At 60.5% G+C, this 21,769-nt stretch overlaps 1 protein-coding gene across 1 annotated transcript; it reads left to right on the plus strand.

The window, feature by feature from the left end:
• The first annotated feature begins 1,364 nt into the window (after positions 1 to 1,364).
• Positions 1,365 to 21,539, plus strand: ATXN7L3 (ataxin 7 like 3). The gene is made up of 13 exons (XM_054014309.1): positions 1,365 to 1,649; positions 5,057 to 5,169; positions 6,562 to 6,694; positions 10,085 to 10,256; positions 10,854 to 10,951; positions 11,794 to 11,816; positions 12,638 to 12,683; positions 13,767 to 13,798; positions 14,092 to 14,160; positions 14,979 to 15,022; positions 15,318 to 15,389; positions 16,279 to 16,412; positions 16,668 to 21,539. Exons 2-13 carry the CDS (start codon positions 5,119 to 5,121, stop codon positions 16,814 to 16,816), a joined length of 1,023 nt encoding a protein of 340 aa, XP_053870284.1. The 5' UTR covers positions 1,365 to 1,649; positions 5,057 to 5,118; the 3' UTR covers positions 16,817 to 21,539.
• The last annotated feature ends 230 nt before the right edge of the window (positions 21,540 to 21,769 follow it).

Consider the following 21,769-nt stretch of genomic DNA (forward strand, 5'->3'; position numbering starts at 1 on the left):
GTGCGGGGAGGGGGATCCGTGGGGAGAGTAGGCAGTTAGGTGTGGGGAGGGGGGATCCCTGGGAAGTGGGGGGAGCAGGCAGTCAGGTGGGGGGAGGGGGATCCCTCGGGAGTGGGGGGATCAGGCAGTTAGGTGTGGGGAGGGGGATCCCTGGGGAGTGGGGGGAGTAGGCAGTTAGGTCTGGAGAGTGGGGGGAGCAGGCAGTCAGGTGTGGGGAGGGGGGATCCCTGGGGAGTGGGGGGAGCAGGCAGTCAGGTGTGGGGAGGGGGGATCCCTGGGGAGTGGGGGGAGCAGGCAGTCAGGTGTGGGGAGGGGGGATCCCTGGGGAGTGGGGGGAGCAGGCAGTCAGGTGTGGGGAGGGGGGATCCCTGGGGAGTGGGGGGAGCAGGCAGTCAGGTGTGGGGAGGGGGGATCCCTGGGGAGCGGGGGGAGCAGGCAGTCAGGTGGGGGGAGGGGGATCCCTGGGGAGCGGGGAGAGCAGGCAGTTAGGTGTGGGGAGGGGGATCCCTGGGGAGTGGGGGGAGTAGGCAGTTAGGTCTGGGGAGTGGGGGGAGCAGGCAGTCAGGTGTGGGGAGGGGGGATCCCTGGGGAGCGGGGGGAGCAGGCAGTTAGGTCTGGGGAGTGGGGGGAGCAGGCAGTCAGGTGTGGGGAGGGGGGGATCCCTGGGGAGCGGGGGGAGCAGGCAGTTAGGTGTGGGGAGGGGGGGATCCCTGGGGAGTGGGGGGAGCAGGCAGTCAGGTGCGGGGAGGGGGATCCCTGGGGAGTGGGGGGAGTAGCAGTTAGGTGTGGGGAGGGGGGATCCCTGGGAAGTGGGGGGAGCAGGCAGTCAGGTGGGGGGAGGGGGATCCCTGGGGAGTGGGGAGAGCAGGCAGTCAGGTGCGGGGAGGGGGGATCCCTGGGGAGTGGGGGGAGCAGGCAGTTAGGTGTGGGGAGGGGGATCCCTGGGGAGTGGGGAGGACAGGTGTGGGGAGGGGGGATCCCTGGGGAGTGGGGGGAGCAGGCAGTCAGGTGCGAGGAGGGGGATCCCTGGGGAGTGGGGGGAGCAGGCAATCAGGTGCGGGGAGGGGGATCCCGGGAGGAGGGAGGAGCAGGCAGCCCCGCCCCCACGGCCCCTTTGTGCGCTGCCCGCTCCGAGCCCCGCCTCCTCCTTCCCTGGAATCCTCTGACACTCTCCGCCTTGCAACAATGTAGCCAGCCCTGCGCGGCGCACAGCAGCGTGAAAAAGGTGCCGGCGGCGCTCATTGGCTGCTGGCTCGCGGCCTCGCCCGCCCATTGGCGGCCTCGCCCCGCCTCCGCCTCGGCCTAGCAGCGTAGGTTGAGCCTCCTGGCAAAAGCCGCCCCCTTCCCCCCAGCGCCTGCAAATGCTGCCGCTGCCGCCCGGGCGGAGGGCGCGCTAGGGCCGGGGCCGCCGCGGCTGCTGCAGGGCCGGGCTGAGTCCCCCCGTCCCAGCCTGCTCGGCTGCCCCCCGGCCGCGGCGCGGCGCGGGGGATCCGCTCGGCCGGGGAGCGAGGGGGCCATGGCCGGGGAGGCGCCGCCGGGCAGGGGGAGCCGGGAGCGGGGCGGGAGCTGCTGCTGCTAGCGGGGAGCTCGGCTCCGAGCGACCCCCCCACACACCTTCCCTCCCTCCCCGCGTCTTCCGCACAGCCGGGGTGAGTAGCCGGGGGAGGGGCTTGGGGGGAGGAGGAAGTGGGGGAGGGGCAGGCGGAGGGGGAGGGGGCATGGGGAAGCGGGGGGGAGGAGATCGGCTGGCTGGGAGGACCGGAGTAGCGGGGTAACTGGGTAGGAGCTCAGTGGGGGAGAGACTCACCCGGGGCGGGGGCTGTGGGGGGCATCCTGCGAGGCACATGGGGAGGGGAGTGAATGGGGGCTGGGCAGGTCAGGGGGGGGGCTGGGCCTTCACCTGACACATGCTGATCGGGGGTGGGGGGGCACACTCCAGAGCCAGCCTCTGATGAGAGCAGAAGCCAATTTTGGCTAGTGGGGGTCCACTCTTTTGCACCCCCTCCCCGCCCTTCAGAGAGGGGGCACGCAGCATCCGCCCCCGTGTGGCAGCAGCTCTGAATCGTGGGGTGCGGGCCCGATCCTGCTTGACACCAGCCTCCGCCTGCTGGGATCTGGCTCCCTGGCTTCAGAGGGGTCTTGGGAGGGGCAGGACCGTGGTGCCAGCTCAGTGTCTCGCTTCCTTTTGTTAAGCGAATCAAGCTTTGGACGCGCCTGGTGTTAAGAGGCTGCTGCTAACAATAGGCGGCTAGGGAGAGCCCCAAACTGTTGGCAGACCCTGGTCTGGTCTTTGTACCCATCCCCCTGTGTCCACAAGCCGCTCCCTGCTCTCCAAGGGGGCTGCACTGGGAGAGATGCACAGTGGGGCTTATAAAGGGAAGAAGCCAGTTTTGAAATCGGTATTTCCTCTTTCTGACTTGGAGGTGGGAGCTCTGTCCCGCCACAAGTGCAGGAAATCTAGGGCCCCCGTGGGGCTGCTTCTGGAACCCCTGAAAGGTGGAGTAGGGACCTCCGCAGGCCTCTTTCCTCTCTGCGCCATCCTATCCTGCCATTGGCATGATGCAGAAGCTGGCAATATGGCTCCTAACTGGATGGCTCGGTTATTTACTGGGTGTGTGCAAGGGGGGGGGTGGAGAGGTGTAGTTCCCCAGGCTGCCCTCTTTTAATATCCGATCCATTTATCTCACACACTCACACAGCTCCTTAACACCTGTCAAACTCCTATGATCTCAGGTGCATCTGTTCCTGGGGAAGGTGATGCAGCAGAAATGCTTCTAGTTGATGTGGGAAGCCAGGGGGCCTCCTGCCATGCAAGATTATTCCAAAGCGGGGTTGGGGGAGAGGCAGATCAATGTTGACTTTTCCCAAAAGCCAGGAACACCCCGACTTCCCTTCGACTAGCCCGTGGTGATGCCTCTGCCCCATGGCTCTTGCAGGGGGTGCAGACTCAGGAAGGGGCTAACAGAGCGGGGGCAGCAGCGCGGGCCCCTGGCAGTGCCTTCTCCTGCCCAGCTGAGTTTACTCCAGCAGACAGAGATGCCCTCTGCTGCGGGTGCCCCAGTGGGGGAGGTAGCTGTTGGCAGGGCTGCTGGTGCGGAAAGGTGGAAGGAGCGCCCTGTTCTCCACGGCGCTGGCTGTCTCACGGCGTGTCACAGCCTGCTGCCGGTCTTGTCCCGGCTCTGCAGGTTAAGGTGCCGTGTCCTGGCGCAGGGCCCGACTCCTGTGGTCTCTCTCCTTGCTCCGCTTTGCCTTCTCCGCCGTGTCCGGATTGTTGTTTTCCTAGGCTGGGGTTCTGCTTGCCTGGGAGAGGCACTGTTTATCTGAACTGGCCTCGGGGAGAGGCTGCATTTCTAGCTAATGAAACGCCAGAGCTCGGTGATTCCACCAGCCCGCTGACCTGAGGCTTGGCATCTCGGGATGATTGACTTGGGTGTCACGCTTGGAGCTGTGTTTTGGGGTCCTATTAGTTCTTTGTATTACAGTCATGCTTAGAGACCCCAAATGAGACCAGGGCCTGAGGGGCTGTACGTACACAGATTATCCCTGCAGCATGGTCCAGTGGGTAGAGCACTGGGCCGGGACTCTGGAGACCTGGTTGCTGTTCCTGGCCTGCTGGGTGACTTCAGGCAAGTCACTTTGCCACGCCGTGCCTCAGTTTCCCCCATCTGAAAAACGGGGAGAATGATACTGACCTTTGAACTCTACTGTTCAGAGGTGAGTGGTGGTGGTAGCATTAATAAAAAGCTCACGGGGCAAATAGACAAGACAGACAAAGCGTGGGAGGGGAAACAGACGCAGAGGAGAAGTGACTTGCCCAAGGTGACGCAGCAGTGGCAGAGCTGGGACTAGAACAGGTCTCCTGAGTCCCACTCCAGCGCCCTGGGTGCCGCTGGGCCGAGCTGTCTGTCCTGTACATCCCCTAACCCACGGCTTGGAGGATTTAGGGACTGGAGAAAACACTTGCTGTGAAATAGTTGTCTGTCTGACAGGTGAAATGCTGTTAATCGCTTTACAAATGAGAGGGGCTGAGTTCGTCTTGCAGGGGGGAGTTCCACACATCCCTCCACTCTCCGCCCTCGTGCTCCCTGCCAAGTTCTTTGTGTGCTGCCCTGTCATCCCCCTCTATTTTGGGGGCTCCCTGTAACCCCTCCCACCTTCTCCCTCATGCCAGGGACTGTCCCCCCCCCATTCCCTCCTCCGTGGCCCCCCCAATTATTCCTCCTTTATTTACTATCTGGGCAGGAAGGTGTCCATGCTAACCTCTATTGAGAGGATGGGCAGAGCTCACCTGGGGTGCTGGAATGTGTTAATGGCTGCCATCTGCCGGTGCTTTGATCTATAGACCATTACAGACCCGGTGGAAGCTGACTGTCCCCTGTTTTGCCCCGTCCAGTTTGCCTATTTTTCACCCAAATCCATAGAGGTCTGCCTACTGATGCCAAGGAAAACCGGGGCTCTGGTATTATTTTCGCAGGCCTTCCAAAAGGAGGAGGGTCCGTTCGGTGAGCAGCTCTCGTTGCCAGGACAAGCTCTTCGTGAACCAGAACCGCTTCACAAAGCGCTGGTGTCCGTTGCTTTCAGGCCACTGTGCCAGTCTGCCCAGCGCCTAGCAAGGCGGGGGTCTGGTCAGAGAAATAAATAATCACGCTAGCAGATCCCGCTTTCCTTACAATTGTACCCAGCCCTCCCATTACAGCCCCTTGCAGCAGAACCAGCTGCACTGGTTGGTGCCCCCGGCGCCCTCTGACTAGCACGTGGGGCTGGTTTGGAACGGTCCAAACGTGGTTGTGGGCAGAGGTGTGCCCTGTCGGGATGCGGGCACTGGCCGTGCACCGGTGCCGGGAAACGGAGCCTCCTGTGCCCCCTGTTTGTGGGCCGCTCATCTAGTCCGTCTGTCCCCCTCTGGCCAGCGCCGGGTTGTCTCTGTGGTATGTTCTCAAATGACCCGCCGGATGGGGCTTCCCTGCGTGGCCGAATGGGCAGAGGGCGCTCGCGAGTGGGTTTGGACGGTGATTGTAAGCGCTGACTTTAGTTTCTCCGCTTCTTGTCTGTGCAGCGGCCTCCCAGCCTGGCCTGGGCTATGTGCGTTCAAAGCGTCTTCTCCACTAGCGTTTGCAAATGAAAATGGAGGAAATGTCTTTGTCTGGCCTGGATAACAGCAAGCTGGAGGTAAGCGGGAGTGAGCCGGGACCTCCAGAGAGCCACTTTCCCTTGGCGAATCCTTCCCACCATCCTGACTCAGGATTTAATGAGCCCGTTTTCCTCTGCGCAGAATTGTCCGTGGAGCAGGCAGATCTGCTAGCTGATCAGGGAGCAAGGCGTGTCTTTGCCACTCCTCTCAGCCCTGCAGAGCCAACAGGATTCCAGGCTGCGTTCGCCACAGCTGCACGGGTGCAACCCCGGGGATGCAAGGGGTGGCGGCGGGGGTAGAATTTATTACTGGGGGTGATGCTGGGAAGAGCCAAGCCTGACTCGTGGGTCCTGAAATGCCAGGAATGTGGATTCCTATAGTGCTGGCCTTTGACCCCTTTATGGTGCACCCAAGGGGAGGGATGTGGCCAATCGCTGGGAAACCAATGACACTGAGTCAGAGGGAACGCCAGTGAAACTGAATTCCGGAGCTTGCCTAGGGAAGGTGAAAGAACGGGCCCACAGCTTTACACGTGCGCCCAGGGCTGTCCTGGGGAAAGGAGGGGGGGCAGCCTGCTGGATTCCTATGGAGAGGAGGGACCCCTCTTTCAGGGTGCAGGCGTGGAGTCTCTCTCCTTCCTTGCAGTGTTTAGTGAGAAAGCAGCCATGTGTCCAGTTCTAACTGGAAGCCACGGATGGGGGTGGGGGCGCGAGAATCCACCTCATTGGGCCCCCGATTCTGCCCGTCCTGAGCGGACGCCTCTGGGAGGGGAAGAGTCTGGGTTTGCAGCGGGCCGTGGGTACATCCAGACCGTGCGACTTCATCCCAGGACGAGGAAGATTGAGGCAGAAGGCTGCTGTCTTGTGGGGAGAGCTGGGAGCCATGAGACTTCCCAGGGTAGCTTCTCTGCGCCTGCTTCTGCCCCTTCTGTTGCTTTCTGGGGGAAGAGAGCAGGGAAAGCTCCCTGATCCGAGACTCTTCGCTCTCCCCCCCCCCCCCCCTCCGTGGCTGGGGGTAAAGTGGCGACAGCCTCGGGTGGGAGACCACGTGCAGCTGGGCCCTGCATAGCCACCAGTGGGCACCTGCTCCAGCATTGTGGCGTTTGCTGGGACGGGCAGGAAACATGCTCAGGAAAGGTGGCAGCGGTTGCTCTGGGATACAGTGCGAGTGGGGGGCAGTGGGGAGGGGGCACCGGTTCTTTGCAAGGGTGGTGGCGGTGACATCTGCACCAAGCTCTAGGAACAATCTTGGATCCGCCATTCAAACCCACGGCGCAGCGATGGCCACTAAAACCAGCCATTGTCCTGCTGTGGTATTTCCTGTGCCGGGCCTGGGCTGTTGAAAATGGCAGGGGGGGGGGGGATTTCACCTGGTGGGATGCAATCGGGTCTCCCTCCCCGCGGCTTCTCACCGGCTCTGTTGGGGCCCAGGCCATCGCTCACGAGATTTACACGGACCTGGTCGAAGACGCCTGCCTGGGGCTCTGCTTCGAGGTGCATCGGGCAGTCAAGTGCGGTTACTTCTTCCTGGACGACACGGACCCCGACAGCATGAAGGATTTCGGTGAGTTCCCTCTAGGGCCCCTTTCCTGCTCCCTTCGCCCTCCTCTGACTTAAGGGGGGCAGAACTGGCAGGAGCGTTCTAGGAGGATTTAAAGGGACAGGCCAACTTGGCTCTTTAGAAATGGCGCGTGGAAAGCCGGGATCTGGTTTCTGATGAGGCCGCTTCGGATAGCAAAGCCTGATGCTTCCAGAAATGCCCTTGAAGGTCGCTTTGAGTCTGGTCTGCTCCCCCGTTGAGCTTTGAAAGGGAGACACGGCGCTACAGTAGCTACCTAGCCACAGGGTAAACTGGCCAGACACGCAGTGCGGGTCCACGCATGGAGTGAGTGAACTTGAAACCCAGTCGGGATACAGGGAACCATCCTGGATCAGATCAATGGTCCGTCTAGACCAGTGGCTCGCCACCTTTCCAGACTGCTGGGCCCCTTTCAGGTGTCCGCTTTGTCTTGCGGGCCCCCGGGTTTCGCCTCACTTAAAAACGACGTGCCGACAAAATCAGACCTAAGCATACAAAAGTGTCACAGCCTCTAGTACTGAAAAATTGCCACCTGCCTCGAATTTGTCCTATCATTATCAAATACATCACCTGGAATCTAAATACTGTCCTTGCAGTTCAGTGTATATCAAGCAGTATAAACAAGTCATTGTCTGTATAAAATTGTCGTTTGTACTGACTTTGCTAGTGCTTTGCACGTAGCCTGTTGTAAAACTAGGCAAACATCTAGGTGAGTTAATGTACCCCCTGGCAGACCGCTGCGTACCCCCCAGGGATACGCGTACCCCTCTTGAGAACCACTGATTGTCCTGTCCCTGACGTTGGCCAGCACCAGCTGCTTCAGAGGAAGATGCAAGAAACTCCACAGTTAGGGAATAACCTGCCCATGGGGAAAATGTTTTCCTGGCCCTGTTCATTGGAGGCTGCCTTCTGCCCTGGAGCCGGAGGCTTGTCCTTTAATCCATGTTTTCCTCCAACTCCTCTGAGTTAGGCCTTGGCTAAGCATAGGAATTGTACAACTTGCACTAGACTCTCAAGGAGCTGCAGCCTCTCTCGTATGCGTGCAGCGATCCCGGTGTGAAGCTGCTGTAGGTGGGTGTAGCTGCTCTGGTTCGGGAAGGGGGGGAAGCTGTGCGGGCAGTTTCGCTGTCTCTGCACCAGGGCTTGCACTAGGCTGGTTAGCATTTGCACGCCGTAGTTGTATCAGTACAAAACCTGTGAGTTTTGCGGAGTGGCCTTCGGGATGTGGTGTCGTGCCTGGTACAGACGTCAGAGAAAGGCAGCGGTTTTGAAACCGCTGGGGTCCCTCTAAGCCAGAGGTGGGCAAACTATGGCCCGCGGGATCGTCCTGTCTGGCCCTTGAGCTCCCGGCCAGGAAGGCTAGCCCCCGGCCCCTCCCCTGCTGTCCCTCCTCCCCCATCATTGTGCGGGGTTGTGCGCTCCTGCCAAGGAGAGTGCCAGCATGTCTAGTTCCGGGCGGCCCGGCTGCCAGAGGGTTCCGGGGGGCAGTCAGGGAACAGGGGGCGGTTGGATGGGGTGGAGGTTCGGGGGGCGGTCAGGGGAAGGGGAACTGGGGGGGTTGGATAAGCATGGGAGTCCTGGGGGGGGGCTGTCAGGGGGCGGGGGTGTGGATAGGGGTCAGGAGACGGGGAACAGGGGGGTTGGATAAGCGTGGGATCCCAGGGGGCCTGTCAGGGTGGGGTGTGAATAGGGGTTGGGGCAGTCAGGGGACTGGGAGCAGAGGGGTTGGATGGGGGTCGGGTCCCGGGGGGGGGGTGGTTAGAGGACAAGGAGCGGGGGGGTTGGATGGGCTGAGGTTTCTGAGGGGGGGCAGGAAGTGGGAGGGGTGGCTAGGGGGCAGGGGCCAGGCTGGTTGGGGAGGCACAGCCTTCCTTACCCTCCCCTCCATACAGTTTTGCAATCCCAATGTGGGATTGCAAAAAGTTTGCCCCCCCCTGCTCTAAGCCGTCGTGCATTGCAGCTGTTCAGGGCAGCTGCATGCTCGGTTGATCAGCGCACTCGCTTCCTGGGTTCCATGCCACCGAGCGATGGGCCCCGGGGGGGTCCCAAAGAAATCTGCCTGTCTTCCCTGACTGTGCCTTTAAAAAGCGTGACGTGTGTGCAGTCAGGTTGGGCTCCTGCGCCAGTCCCTCTTCCGGACGTGAAGTGAGAAACCGGTTTAAAGAGAAATTCCCAAGTGTGCCACTTCATATCGGGTTCTGCAGAAACCTTAACACGCTTGGGGGGCTTGGTTTGGGTCGCGAAGGGTCAGACAATAGAAATGTATCTAAACCTCAGACTTGGCCTTTCGGTGAAACTTTCATTTGCCTGACAAAATCTAGGGCAAAATCACCTGGAGGCATCAATACACGCAGGGCGTTGGCTGTGCTAATAGGATCTCTCTCTCTTGGGAGCGGGGGGGCTCTTGCAGGACAGCAGGAGAACCTCCACTTCTGTAGCCTCAAAATGCGGGGGGGGGGGGGGTCTGTCTGGGGACTGGCTCTTAAACTGACCTTGTTAGTGAGGGTGGAAGGGGAGTTTTTATTGTAATCAGAAAAGCGACTGTGTAAAAACAGCCTCTTCTCAGCTCACGGCTCCTTGGGGTCCCAGCTACTGAAACAAACGACAAGTTTTCCCCTGCGACTGCCGCAGGAGAGGGAGCTGGAGTGGATTCTGCCACCCTATTGCTATGTATCTGTATTCGAGTACGAGCCCCAACCGAGCTTGGGCTCTGGAGTAGCGCTTTTCCGGTCGGGCTTCGGGGGCCTCCTCTTGCCTCAGTTTCCCCTCCCTCCCCAGTTAAACTTGGGAGGCTGGTTTCTGCCAAGGAGCTCTGGAGGGTTACTCAGCCTAGCCAGGCCTTTCTACTAGCCCTTTCCCGGCTGTTCTTCCCACGCACACTCACAAGGCTGCCCTGGTATCCCTCGGCAGGCCTCGCTGGTCATCACCTGCTCCCCATCCCGCGGCCCTTGCGTTTATCCTGGGGAGCTGGGCTATGCCTAGCATGCATGTGGCAGAGCCCCACCCCCTTAGAGGGCCAGCTCATCCTGAGATCGGCCCCCATGGTGCCAGGTGCTGTACGTATTCCCAGACCCCAGGTGGAGTTGGAAGCCTGGATGCCCAGAGATATCAAACTTGCTCGGTGTCCTGAGTCTGCTCGGAGTCCGTGGGAGCAGGGGGCTCTCAGTATCTCCCCAGGGCCGGGTGCTGGCTTGCCGTTGAGGTGGGTGAGAGTTGGGCTGTCGTGGAGACTCTGTGAGCAAGGTGGAGTGTTGTGTGGCTGGGGTGAGGGCTCAGGGACGTGTCGGTGGATGCTGCTGGGCCCCCCCGTGGAGGTGGTCCGTGCCTGCCCCGTGGCACCAGAAGGGCTGACGCTTGTGCCCCCCTCTTTCTCAGAAATCGTGGACCAGCCCGGCGTGGATATCTTCGGCCAGGTCTACAACCAGTGGAAGAATAAGGAATGCGTGTGTCCGAACTGCAGCCGTAGCATCGCTGCCTCCCGCTTCGCCCCCCACCTGGAGAAGTGCCTGGGGATGGGCCGGAACAGCAGCCGGATAGCCAACAGGAGGTGAGGGCGGCTGGGGCTGGGAGCAGCGGCTGCCGATCACCGAGCCCTTTGTGGCCACAGACCGGACCGCAAAGGGGTCACGGACACCGAGCCCGCACCCTGTAACGCATGTATCCCCACTCGGGGAAACCGAGGCCTAGGGAACCTTAGCAGGGCGTTCTGGTGAGTCTGTGGCAGAACTGGGTTTAGAACCCAGGAGTCCTGACTTAACCACTAGGCCACCCTCCCTTCTCTGAGCTGGGAACAAAACCCAAGAGTCTCGATCCTCTTCTTTTGCGAACTGCTGGCCCCCGCCCCCCTCCCAGAATCAGGAACAGAACCCAGGAGTCCTGACGCCTATTTCCCTAATTGCAATTCACATAGTTTTTTGTAAAACCTTAAAATTTGTGAAACCGCCATGCACTGTATTTAACCCCTTGCCCCCCCGGTGCCCCCCAGTTTTTGCAGTTGGCTTGTTGCTCAAGACGCTCCTTTCCCCTCTGCTGATCTCTGTGGATGTGGAGTTTTGTGGGGTGACTGGGCGTCCCTCGGGCTGTCTGCTGCGGGGTGGGAGGCAGGCCTCCGGAGCTCACGTCTGTTTTCCCCCACCCCCAACAGGATCGCTAGCAGCAACAACATGAACAAATCCGAGAGCGACCAAGAGGACAACGATGACATCAACGATAACGACTGGTCCTACGGCTCCGAGAAGAAAGGTAGCGGGGCTGGGGGTGGAGGTGCGGGGCGAGTGGGTGGGAGGTTCCGTCTTTGTGCAGTAAGGGGCCGGATCACCCTGCCCCTGACACCCAGTGGGCTGGGCTGTGACAGACCTCCCCGGGGAGCCATGTTGAGGGGCAGTGTGAGAGGTAATGGGGTTCCTACCCCCCATACCTTAAGCCTGGCAGCCCCACTAAAGGGCCTGCCCGTGACTTGCTCATCAGTGGAGCAGACGTTGGTCCCAGCCCCTTGTGCCCAAGGTCACAGGGGGGGTCTGGAGCAGAGCCAGGAAGTGATCCCCAATCTTGAGTCCCAGCCCAGTCTTGCCTCAACATGGGAGGCTGGGAAATAATCTCGCATAGCTCCTCGCTTGGGGGTGGTCTTCGTGCGGCCTCTTTCCGGTGCCCCCCTGGCTCTGCGTTCTGTCCCCTGCACCCCCGCCCGTCTCTGCCGGTTACCCAACATCCTCGGGCAGCCGGCTGAGCTGGGGAGTCTGTTGGCCACGTGGACGCCAGGCCGAGAGGCGCATTAAGCACCTGGCAGAGCGAGAGAGTCTGTGGCTGTGTTTCGTGCCCCTCGGGAGCCGCCTAGCCCGGCTGCGGCAGGGTGGTGGTGCGGGCCGGCGCCGAAAGGATTAAAGCAAAGCAGCGTGGGGTTTGGCTTTCGGTCCCTTCTGGCCATCCTGTCCCATCCCCATTTCCCGCCCCGCTCCGACAGACCTGGGCCTTTTCAGCCTGGCTCTCCTGCCCCTGGAGGGGACGGCCTCCAAGGTTGGTTTGGATGTTGTGATGGGGGCACTGTTAAGGCTAAAGAACAGTATTCCTTTCTCCTCCCTTCCTAGCAAAGAAGAGGAAATCCGATAAGGTACGTGCTGTCTGGGGGAGGGGATGTAGCGTCGGGGGTGATGGGGTGTGGGAGGAGAACCAGCAGCTGTGAGCTCTGGGACGCAGGCTGGCGTCAGGTGCGTGAGGTCTGCAGGGTACGTACTGGCAGCGGGGCAAGGGAAGGTTGGCCCGGGAGCATGGTTGTGCCCTGATCTGCATGCCCCATGATGTCTCTAGTGCCCATTGCGGGTGCAGGGAGCGGCCGGCAGCTCGGCTCATTGCTTGCTGTGGTGGGGGCGGGGAGGCCATGCTCTGTTTGGACCCGTGGCTGCATCAGGGAGCGAGACTTTCCGTGTGCGCTGCCCCAGCACTTCCTGCTACGGTTGCCAGGGTCCGCTCCCTGCATGGGTCTGCAGCGCCCAGGCACGGGATGCTCTGGGAGGCTCCCACAAACATTCCTGGTTAGCGCCATGTTTGCACGGCTGGCTCTGTTGACTCCTGCTAGTCTGTCGGGGGGGAAGAGGTCAGTGCAGGGCGGGGAAGAGGGATCACTGGGGTAAATGGGGGGGGGTGAGTTGCAGCCTAGTTCCTAGAGAGCGAAGGAAGCCGTCAGGGGTGTGAGGACACAGCAGCTCTGTTCGGGGGGGGGGGGGGGGGAAGCCCCCGGCATCAGCAGGTGGCTCGCTGGCCCCTTTAGTTCTGGTCCCAGGTGAGCGCGTTCCCTTGAATAACCAGGGTGAGGGTTGTGGGTGTGAATGACCAGATCCCAGGGGCTGGGCAGGGAAGGGGACAGGCAAGGTGCATTCAGACCCCGCTTCGTTCTTCCTCTTCCCCAAAGCGTCTGTGTCTTTCTTATTCCAGAACCCCAACTCGCCCCGGAGATCGAAATCCTTAAAACACAAAAATGGTAAGTGGCGAGGGGGCGGGGCACCTTGGCGAGGGGGCGGGGTTTGGGCCAGCTGGGACTGGCGCTCCCCACTGCCTCTGGGAACAGGCCTGATGTCTCTACGGGGCGGCCAAGCCCTGCCATGACAGCGGCAGGTGGGACCCGATGCTGGCCTGAGCCGCGTGGCCGGGCAACCGCGATGTCCTGGGGAAGCCTGGGACGTGCGATGCTGGAAGGGGGAGCAGTACCAGGGCAGGGCATTAGCCTGCAGCAGGCATTCCTTGGGGCGAGCCCATGGGGAAGCCAGCGGGCTGCTGGGTGAGGCCTGGCCGGCTCCTCCCCTGTACCCCAAGAGAATACACCGTGTGGGTCTGGTTCTGGGCCGCGGCGCTGCTGCCTGGACTCCTGGAGAGCCCCAGCACAGTCTGCCCCTTTCTCTGATCTGTGTCCCATCCCCCCCGAGGGTCACCGGGGTCTGGGGCTCCCCACCGGAGAAGCGGCGCTGCCCCTGAACCGTGGGCATGTGGGGTTGCAATGGACTCTGCCGGCAGTTCCAGGGCACCCCATGCTCACGCCCAGGGCGGGGGGCTCGAGATGATTGCTGGCTTGAGCTGCTCTTCAAGGAAGGGGGTGGGGCAGGGGTTCCTGCTGCCCCACACCTCCCCCAGCCTTTCCCGAATGCCCCCGCTGCCCTTTTGCTGGCTGCCTCTTTCCTGCCATGCCCAGCTGCAGGCTCTGCCGTTGCTCCCTCCGCCGTTCCCGACTCCTCCTCCTGCATGCTGGGCCCTCCATCCCCCCCCCCCCCGGCCTCTCTCATAAATCCGCTTCTCCTGGGAGCCCCTCCCAAGCTTTTCCTCTCCCCCTCTACCCCCCAGCTGTGCCTGGCTGAGACAGAGGTCCCTGGGGCAGGGACTGGCTTCCTAGGGGCTCCGCCCAGCACCCTGGGGACGCACGCAGGGCTGCCCGAGGAGAGGCTGCTTGGTGGCTCTCCAGGCCCGGGCAGGGAGGGTGGGAGCATGGCTGGCCTTGGAGTCCCCATCTCTCCCTTCGCCCGAAGTGACAGACGGCTGCGTCATGTGTCTCACCATCTCGTCCTCTTTTCAGGGGAGCTCAGCGGGAACTCGGATCCCTTTAAGGTGAGTGTAGGTGCAAATCCATGTTGGGATGGGGGGAGAGGAAACAGCATGGCCCAGTGGGTAGAGTGCTGGCCTGTGACTCAGAAGACCTGGATTCTATTCCCAGGTCTGCCACTAGCTTGCTGGGTGACCATGGGCAAGTCCCCTCCCCTCCCTGTGCCTCAATTCCCCTCCCGCCCCTCGGCTGGTTTACACAGCTCTGGGGCCCTGATCGGGGTTAGGGGCTACAGCGCTCTCACGCTGCACCCCTGACAGTGCTTGTGACACTCAGTCACCCTCGTGTCTCCCTGCAGTACAGCAACTCCTCTGGAATCAACTACGAAACGCTGGGTCCCGAGGAGCTCCGCTCGTTGCTCACCACGGTGAGTAGCCCCTGGGGCCGGAGCTGTCCCGACGACGGAAAGGAATCTCGCCCCGCTTGGGAGCCAGGGCTCCTGGGTTCTGTCCCTGCTGACTTGCGTTGTGGCCTGACAGCGCTGTTCTGCAGTTGCTGCGTGGCCTCCCTCTCTGCTTGGGGCTTCAGCAGTCCAACTAGCCAGAGAGTGCGGGGAACATTGCTAGGTTGCTCCAGAGGCCGTTGTCCCTGCTTGGGGGATACGGAGCCCATGAGTTAGGGTCCAGGGAGGTTGTCCGAGTAAAAATCCCCACACCTCCTTCGCTACATTGCCTGCCCTCCGCTTCCTGACTGCATGGGATGGGGGTCTTGGCTACGCCTGTGTCTGGAGTCTCCCCCCGCCCAAGCCTTTCCTCTTGGGCACTGCTCCTTGTTCAAAGCTGCCTACCTCCGAGGCAGTTGACCTGCCTCTGCAGCAATGAAATTGATGTCTTGCTGCTTACCCCGGCCACCTTTGCCTGCTGGGCTGGGAATAGCAGCAGCAAAACTGACCAGTCTAGTTGGTTTCACACTGTGGCTGCTTGGGGAATACTCTTAGCAGCAGCAGAGGCACTAGGGCTGCCCTGCTGCAGACTAGGGAAGACAGGGCTGCATTGAACCATAGATGGAAAGTTGCCCTGGGGAGTGAAATCTTTCAAGCTCTGAGCTGCCCCCGGAACCAGGGTGAACCTTGTGTCTCTGGTTGCCAAGGAAGGTCCCACGTTAAGGGTGTTTGAAAACCCCACGTAGCAATACCTCTGTGCTGGGACACCTCCGGTTGCTCACCCCGTCTTTTTTTCTCTCTAGCAATGTGGGGTGATCTCCGAACACACCAAGAAGATGTGCACCAGGTGAGAGCGCCGCCTTGGGTCTCTGTGTCCTACTCAGGGACCCTCCGAAACGTTTGCTCAGGTGGCTTGGCCTCGCTGCAGCCTGGGACTGCATGGTGGGGGGGTCGTCTCCTCCTGTCCTAGGAGCAGCTGTTGCTGAGTTACTGGCAAGAATCACCCCCCCCCCCCCCTCAAGCATGACTTTCTGGGGTGCAGGGAGGCCGCCCGGGAGCAAGGGTAGGGCTGTGGAAAGTACAGGGAAGGGGAAGAAAAGCCACTGTGCGCTCCAGGCCTCTGAACTCCTGTGTCCCCGCAGGTCTCTGCGCTGCCCCCAGCATACAGACGAGCAGCGGAGGTCAGTCAGGGTCTACCTCCTTGGACCCTCTGCGTAAGTGCGATCAGACACAAGCGGAGCCGAGACGTGCCCGTGGGAGATGAAAAAGGCTCCTCTGGGCCTGCTGCCTCCAGGCCGGGCTATGCAGTGCCAGCTCTCTGGGCCCCAGCAGGCTTGTCTCGAGGAGACGTTGAGCGAGGCCCTGGCGTGGGGTCTCTGGACCTCAGCTGAGCGCAGACAGCAGGGGCAGCCGCTCCCCCAGATGAGCCCTTGTTCGGCCCCAGGTCTAGTGGGGACTTTGCCCAGTGCCGTGTGGGTGGCCCTGGGGCATGTCTGTCCCAGGTTGGAGGCAGGTGACTGAATGTGGGACAGCAGCCCAGGAAGGCGCACGGAGGGGAGAGGTTTCGGAGACTGGCTGGGGGTAGGGTTCGGTTCCTGGAAGGAGGGAGTCTGTTCCAAGTGGGGGGGGCGCCAGCAGAAGGCTTGAAGCAGTGTGAGGAGAGAGGAGCTGATTCTGGAGGGCTCTAGGGAGCAGCAGGAGGACCCGAGGGCAGGGCTGTGGGGCCCCTCCCCACCTGGACTCCGCTTCCACCACAGCCAAAACCTGGCTCCGAGGGCTGGCCTGGTGGTAGCGGGAGGACGGGGACCCTTTGAGGAATGCTCAGAACCAAAGCACCCTTGTTTGTTACCCCCACCCCAAAACAAATGGAACAGCAGAAGCCGGGGGGGAGGGGGGATGGCAGATCCTGAGGCCTCGCTGGTGCCCAGTCCCACCAGAGCACATCTCCTCCCCCTGAGACCTCCCTGGCCCCATCTGCCTGCTCCCCTCGCTCTGCAGGGGAACCTGTTGCCTGGTGGGGTGGGGGATGGGTGGGGGGATTGCTGCGTGCGGCTAAGGGATGTGTGGATGGCTGTGACCCCTCTCCTGTGTGCCCCCCCCCAGCTCGCTCCCGGAGGCAGAGGGCAGCGTGGAAAACGAGGGCTTTGACGTGTCGGAGAGCCAGGCCATCATGAGCCGGCTGCAGTGGGACGGCTCCTCGGACATCTCGCCCTCCGACTCGGCCTCCTCGAAAGCGAGTAAGAACTGGGGCCCGGGGGTGGGGGTCTCAGCCGGCTGCCGGGGTCCTGGGAGACGTGCCCTGAGGAATCGGGGCAGCTCCCCGGTCCACCGTGCCCTCGGGAGAGGGGGCAGGCTGCCCTCCCTCCCCCCAGTTAGGAGGAAACCCCTCTGCTTTCCCCCCAACTTGCTCCCCTGGGGAGTGGGGCTTTTCCCTTTGGTTTGGGGTGGGGGGGAACATGGGGCTCACGTTCCCTCTTCTCCCTTCGGCCCAGGTACGAACAACTCGGAGTCGCGGAAAACCAAAAAGAAGAAGCCACACCTGAGCCTGGTGGGGGGCACGCCGGGGCTCAGCTCCAGCAAGAAGAAGAAACCCAAACCGCCCGCGCCCCCCACCCCCAGCATCTACGATGACATCAACTGAGGGGCGGGGGCGGACGGCGGCCCCTGCGCCGGGCCTGTCCTGACTCTGATCGCGCCCGGGGGAGCCAAGCGACGCCTCGTACCCCCTGCTGTATTGACTGTGAAGAGAGCCCATCTCCGGGAATCGGACTGCGCGGGTGCAGGGGGCACCTGTCTCCAGGAGGGGGTGCTGTGGAGCTGGAGGACGTCACTGCCTGCGGGGATTGGGGGGCATGGCTGACATGTCCCTTCCCCCATGTCTATTTATTCTGTGATTTTTTTACTGGATGTCCAATCATGACTGTATGGTGACGTCTGTCGCTTGGCAACACTAGAGCCAGGGGTGTGTGGGGGGGTGGGGGGGACTGAGTGGATGCCACCCTGGGCCTTGAAGGGAGGCACTGGAGAAGAGGGGTGCGGGAGCCAGGCCATGCCAGCCCTGCAGCCTCCCTGCCTGCTCTGACCGACGAGCCGAAAAGTCAGGGGATCTGAGGGGAGGAAAAGGCCCCTTCAGAGCCACCTCCTCCAGGGAGCGGGGTGCTGGCCTCAGAGGAGGAGCTGGTACAAGGATCAATGCCAGGGGCCCGGGGCAATACAGGCCTTCCCTTTTACTTCTGTTGTGGGACTTCTGGCTGGGCCTTGATTTGGCATTTTGGGGGAGGTGCGTTCCTCCTTCCTTCCACCCGCCCCCAGGTGGGGAGGGGGCTGGCTGGTGGCAGGTCAGCACGCCGGAGCGGAGAGCATGATCGGATGTCCCTGCTGTGGTCTGCTCTCCCCGCAGGGCGGTGGCCGTGTGCCAGCCTCGCTCTGTGCGGGTGCTCGCCGGTCGGGCAGGCCCCAGAGCGGGCACCTGTCGGGGCGCTGTGTGAGGACTGCGGGGTTCGGGGAGGGCGGAGGCTGGATGGTAACACACATTCCCGTGGGGTCCCCCTCAGCCGGTTGTACCTCCTGGCATGGGGAAGTGCCCTGGCTGGGCTTGGAGCTGCTTGGCTCCGTGACATTGCTGGCGCTTGTTCTGCCATCTCTGCCTGGGGGGGGGGCGGGGGGCAAGGCTGCTGTACTGTAGGGGGTGTACACGCCTGCTGTGGGGCAGGGGGTCCCATCGCTATGCTCTGCCTTGCCTAGTGTTGCCCTGGGACTCCGGTCGTACCCTGGGACTGGAGGGAGCTGCTGGCTGGGACCCTCCTGCCGCTGCTACAGTGAAAAGCGGCAGCTGGGCCCGTGACACAACCTTGCTGGGCTCTTTGCCGGGCCAGGGCCAGTGTTCTTGCTCGCCGCACGGCACGGGTCTCTGAGCAGCGAGGTTGGTGCTGGAACGATTCACTGCTTTAAAAACAACCTGGGGGGGGGGAATCCCCCACTGGGGGAGAGCTTACGAGCCCCTTCCCCGCCTCCCATCTCCCCTCCCCTTGAGCTTTCGGAAGGGACGAGTGCGTGCCCACTGAATCACGTTGCTTGGGCTGCTCTTTGCTAGAGACGAGCTCCTTCCCCTACACACTCAACTTGCTAAGCGTGGCCCAGGCCCCATTTTCGGGGCAGGACCCCCTATCCCCCCCCAAGGACACATGGTGCTTCCTGCTGACTTGGAAAATCGAATGCTTCAATTTTCGAGGTGTCTTTATTTTCCTCTCATCCCTGGGTGGCCCCTCTGGGCTTCTGATCTTCCTGGGGCTTCTTGTCACCAGGAACTAGACCCCAAGTGGGCGTCTCCTGTTGGGCTCATGGCTCTTCTCCTGTCTTGTCTTGAATTTTCCATCTCTGCAACTTTCAGCCAACTGGGCCGTGCCGCCCGTGTGTGCAGAGCAAACCTCCCGGGGAACTGAGCCCTGAGCCACCTGCGTTTATTTCTTCTAGGCCTTTCTGCGATGTGAGCCGGTTGCGGTCGGGGGAAGAATTCAAGTGGTGGTCGGTTTCTGAGCCTTTTGCTAATGGTGACCAGCGTTGCTGTGGGCCTGCTCACAGAGAACCTCTCTGGCCTGCAGGTGGCAGCGTCTGTCGGACGCTCCCTGGACACTTGAGTGTGAGCGAGGCTGTAGCCGGATGCCTTGCAGGTCCCATCAGCATCTGAAACCTCCAGGTTTCTCCTTTGGTTTCCCGTTGGAGCCGTGGCTCTCGGCCAGCCCTCTCGTGCGTGCAGCTCTGCTCTGCGCTGGAGGGGTCTGGGGGGTGCCCTCAATGAAAGGGCAGGAACCCAAAGGCATCCTTTTGAGCAGAGCTTTCATGCCGAGCTAGCGGCTTGGTCACGGTGGGGGCTGCATCTTGATGTTACAGGCCCGGTGCACACCCCTAGATTAAAACCAGCGGGCCACTCTCAGAGGGGGAGTGGAGGGAGGCACCTTTGACACTCAGCAAATGTGTGTGGCACGGGGCCATGTGCCTCGGCTGCAATCAGAGGCGGGCAGCGGTCCGCATAGGTGCGTGCTCCACCCAGTGTGGTTCTGGTATTGCTACACCTTCCTTCTGTTCCTGCGAAGGGTGGGGGTGTGCAGACCCAGCCTTTCCCATGCACCTTTTGTCTTGGCTCACCAGTACAGCCTCCAAGCGCCTGAGGCGCCGATCGGCTGTAAGTGGCCCAGAATGTCTGCTCCAGATTGCCATGGGCCTCGTCACAGAAAGGTGAAAATGGCTAAACCCCGATCAGCGGCTCTGCTGGCTGGCAAATATGAACGGAGTCCCGTAGTGCAAATGTCCTGCTTCCCACAGCCTTGCTGATTCCCTGTCTAAGGTAACTTATGAAATGCACCTGTCTGACCCTAGGAAACCTTTGTTCTGAGCTAGATTCTGACCTGGGCTCCCTTGTCTGTCTCCTAAACTCCTGCCACTACATTTTTCGAAGGAAGGCTCTGGCTGCAGAGAATAGGCCTCTGGGGAAGAGGATGTGTATCTTTAAGGGAGAGGAGAGGAGTCCCTCCCCCGCCCCCCAAGTTAGGTGTCCATTTGGGCTTGGGTGCAGGTAGGTTAATCACAAATTGCCTCTTCATCCCATGCCCTTCTTGGGGGAGGGAGGGAGTCTAGTTTTTAATCTAGGTTAAGAATCATGATCGTCTTGAATGGTGGATGAATTTATGAAAGGGGTGGCAGAGATTCAGGGTGTGAGCTGGAGACAGGTGTCGCATGCACAAGCATTTGACCCTGTAGACTGGGCACTGACCTGCGGTGCCCTCTGCTAGTGAGTCCAACGCCCCTTTGGACAGGGTGTGCCAGGATCAGCCGGGGGCTCAGAGCTTTAGAATGACAGGGTTGCCTGTGAGTGTGTCCCTATGAACTGCTTTGCAAGTGTGTGGGATTGAGTTGTCCCCTACAGCCGGCTCCCTCATCCAGGCGGCTAGTCTTAGTGGACGTGATCACTGCACCTCGTTTGCTACTTGTATAAGGGAACAGTGTATCCCTCCCTCCCTTTGAGCTATGCCGCTTCTCCAGCTCCGAGCCAGGGAGACACTCAGCAGCAATCTCCAGTTTGACTCCTGGCTTGTGGTCATTTGAAGCTGTGCCCTTCCCGCCTGCTGGTGCACCTGCACGGGGTGTCTGAGCTCTCTCTGGATGTAGTTGACGTCTCTTTACATGTCTTTCCAGTCGATGTAGCTGCAGGCTCCTTGCACCGCTGTGGTTCCGAGTGGAAGCGATGCTGCTAGCTTTGGGGCATAGCTGCATGGGGCTCCTACATGCAGTTCTGAACCAAGCAGCTCTGGAAGCTGTCGTTTGCCCCAAGCCGGGAGTCCTAAAAGGATCATTCCATGGCATCTGGGCTTGTCAACAGTAGGAACAATAGAACCTTGAGGGCCAGGCCTGGACCGCTCTCTTGCAGCGCCAGTGTGTGTGTTGGATGTTGATCTAGAGCTTTCTGTGGAAGGAAGAAAGTCCACTCGGCTGTAATAACACATGGGCAGCGGGGTCTGGAACAGGACGAAGCAGGCTTTTCCCTCTAGGCTTCAACTGCTTGTTGCTGACCAGTGGATGTGGGTCACTACAGCACAGTGCGTAGAAGGCAAGTGGATAGCGGAGGGTTAATGTCTTTGTCCTGCACAGCATATTTAAAATAACCTGCTTAACTCGGTGAATTGGTGGGACTAAAATCCCTCCTGCAGAGGAGAACCGTGGTAGTTCTAAGCGTGGCTGGTCGTCTACCTCTCAGTTTGATGATAAAGTACACTGCCTAAGTGGCTCCCATGGAGGTACCGGAACATTGTGGACAGGACGGTGGTAGCAGCTTGAGTCTTGCAACTTCAGAAAGCAACTCCCAAGAGAAAAACAACCCAAAGGAGCCCAGGCCGGACCCCGTACTGCAGCTGCTGATGGGAAGCGCAGCTGCATTCGAGTTTTACATGCAGCTGCCAAGAGAATGATCCAGGCTGCTTGTTGGATTTTTTCCTTAATCACAGGCTCTGTATCATTTCTCCCCCCCCCCCCCCCATTCCCTTTTTTTATTTTTAAGGTAAGCCTGCTTCACTTGAAACCCTGCATTCTATCATGATCCTGGTCATGAGGAGGGTTTTAATTGGTAATGATATAAAAAACCTGCACCTGGGACTTCCAGTTAGTGACCCTCAACACAACTGTCAGGGTGTGGGAAACGAAACAGGTGGTGATCACATGGGGGAAGGTGGGGTAAGTACTGTACTGTGGTCTTGAAATTTTTATTTTGCATATGTAATCCATCCTGTACAGGTAGTTCCAACTTTGTAAAATCTGTGTATTCCCATTAGTGGATTGTGGCTGCCCTGTAAATAAAATGCATCTTGACTTGGTATCAAAGCCTCTTGTCTGTATCATGTCATTAACGTGCAGCTGTCTCCCCTTCTGACTAGAACTACAGCTGTGGGGGGAAGTGGTAATGGTTATAAGAGCTGTGGGGTTTGTTTGTTTTAATTCAAGCCACTCCCCCAAGAGGTTCTCTACCTGTTATTCTGCATGAGGAAGATGGGAGTTTGGCTGCAAGAGGTGGAAGCTGCACACAAACTGGACTGGAAGGGACGGT

The sequence above is a fragment of the Malaclemys terrapin genome, chromosome 25, assembly GCF_027887155.1.
Source record: "Malaclemys terrapin pileata isolate rMalTer1 chromosome 25, rMalTer1.hap1, whole genome shotgun sequence".
Classification (NCBI taxonomy): Eukaryota; Metazoa; Chordata; order Testudines; family Emydidae; genus Malaclemys; species Malaclemys terrapin.

Coding starts and splice junctions, on each gene's coding strand:
- ATXN7L3 (XM_054014309.1), top strand. CDS start 5,119: ATGAAAATGGAGGAAATGTCTTTGTCTGGCCTGGATAACAGCAAGCTG. Junction 10,257..10,853: donor AGCCGGATAGCCAACAGGAG/GTGAGGGCGGCT, acceptor CACCCCCAACAG/GATCGCTAGCAGCAACAACA. Junction 16,413..16,667: donor CTCGGCCTCCTCGAAAGCGA/GTAAGAACTGGG, acceptor CCTTCGGCCCAG/GTACGAACAACTCGGAGTCG.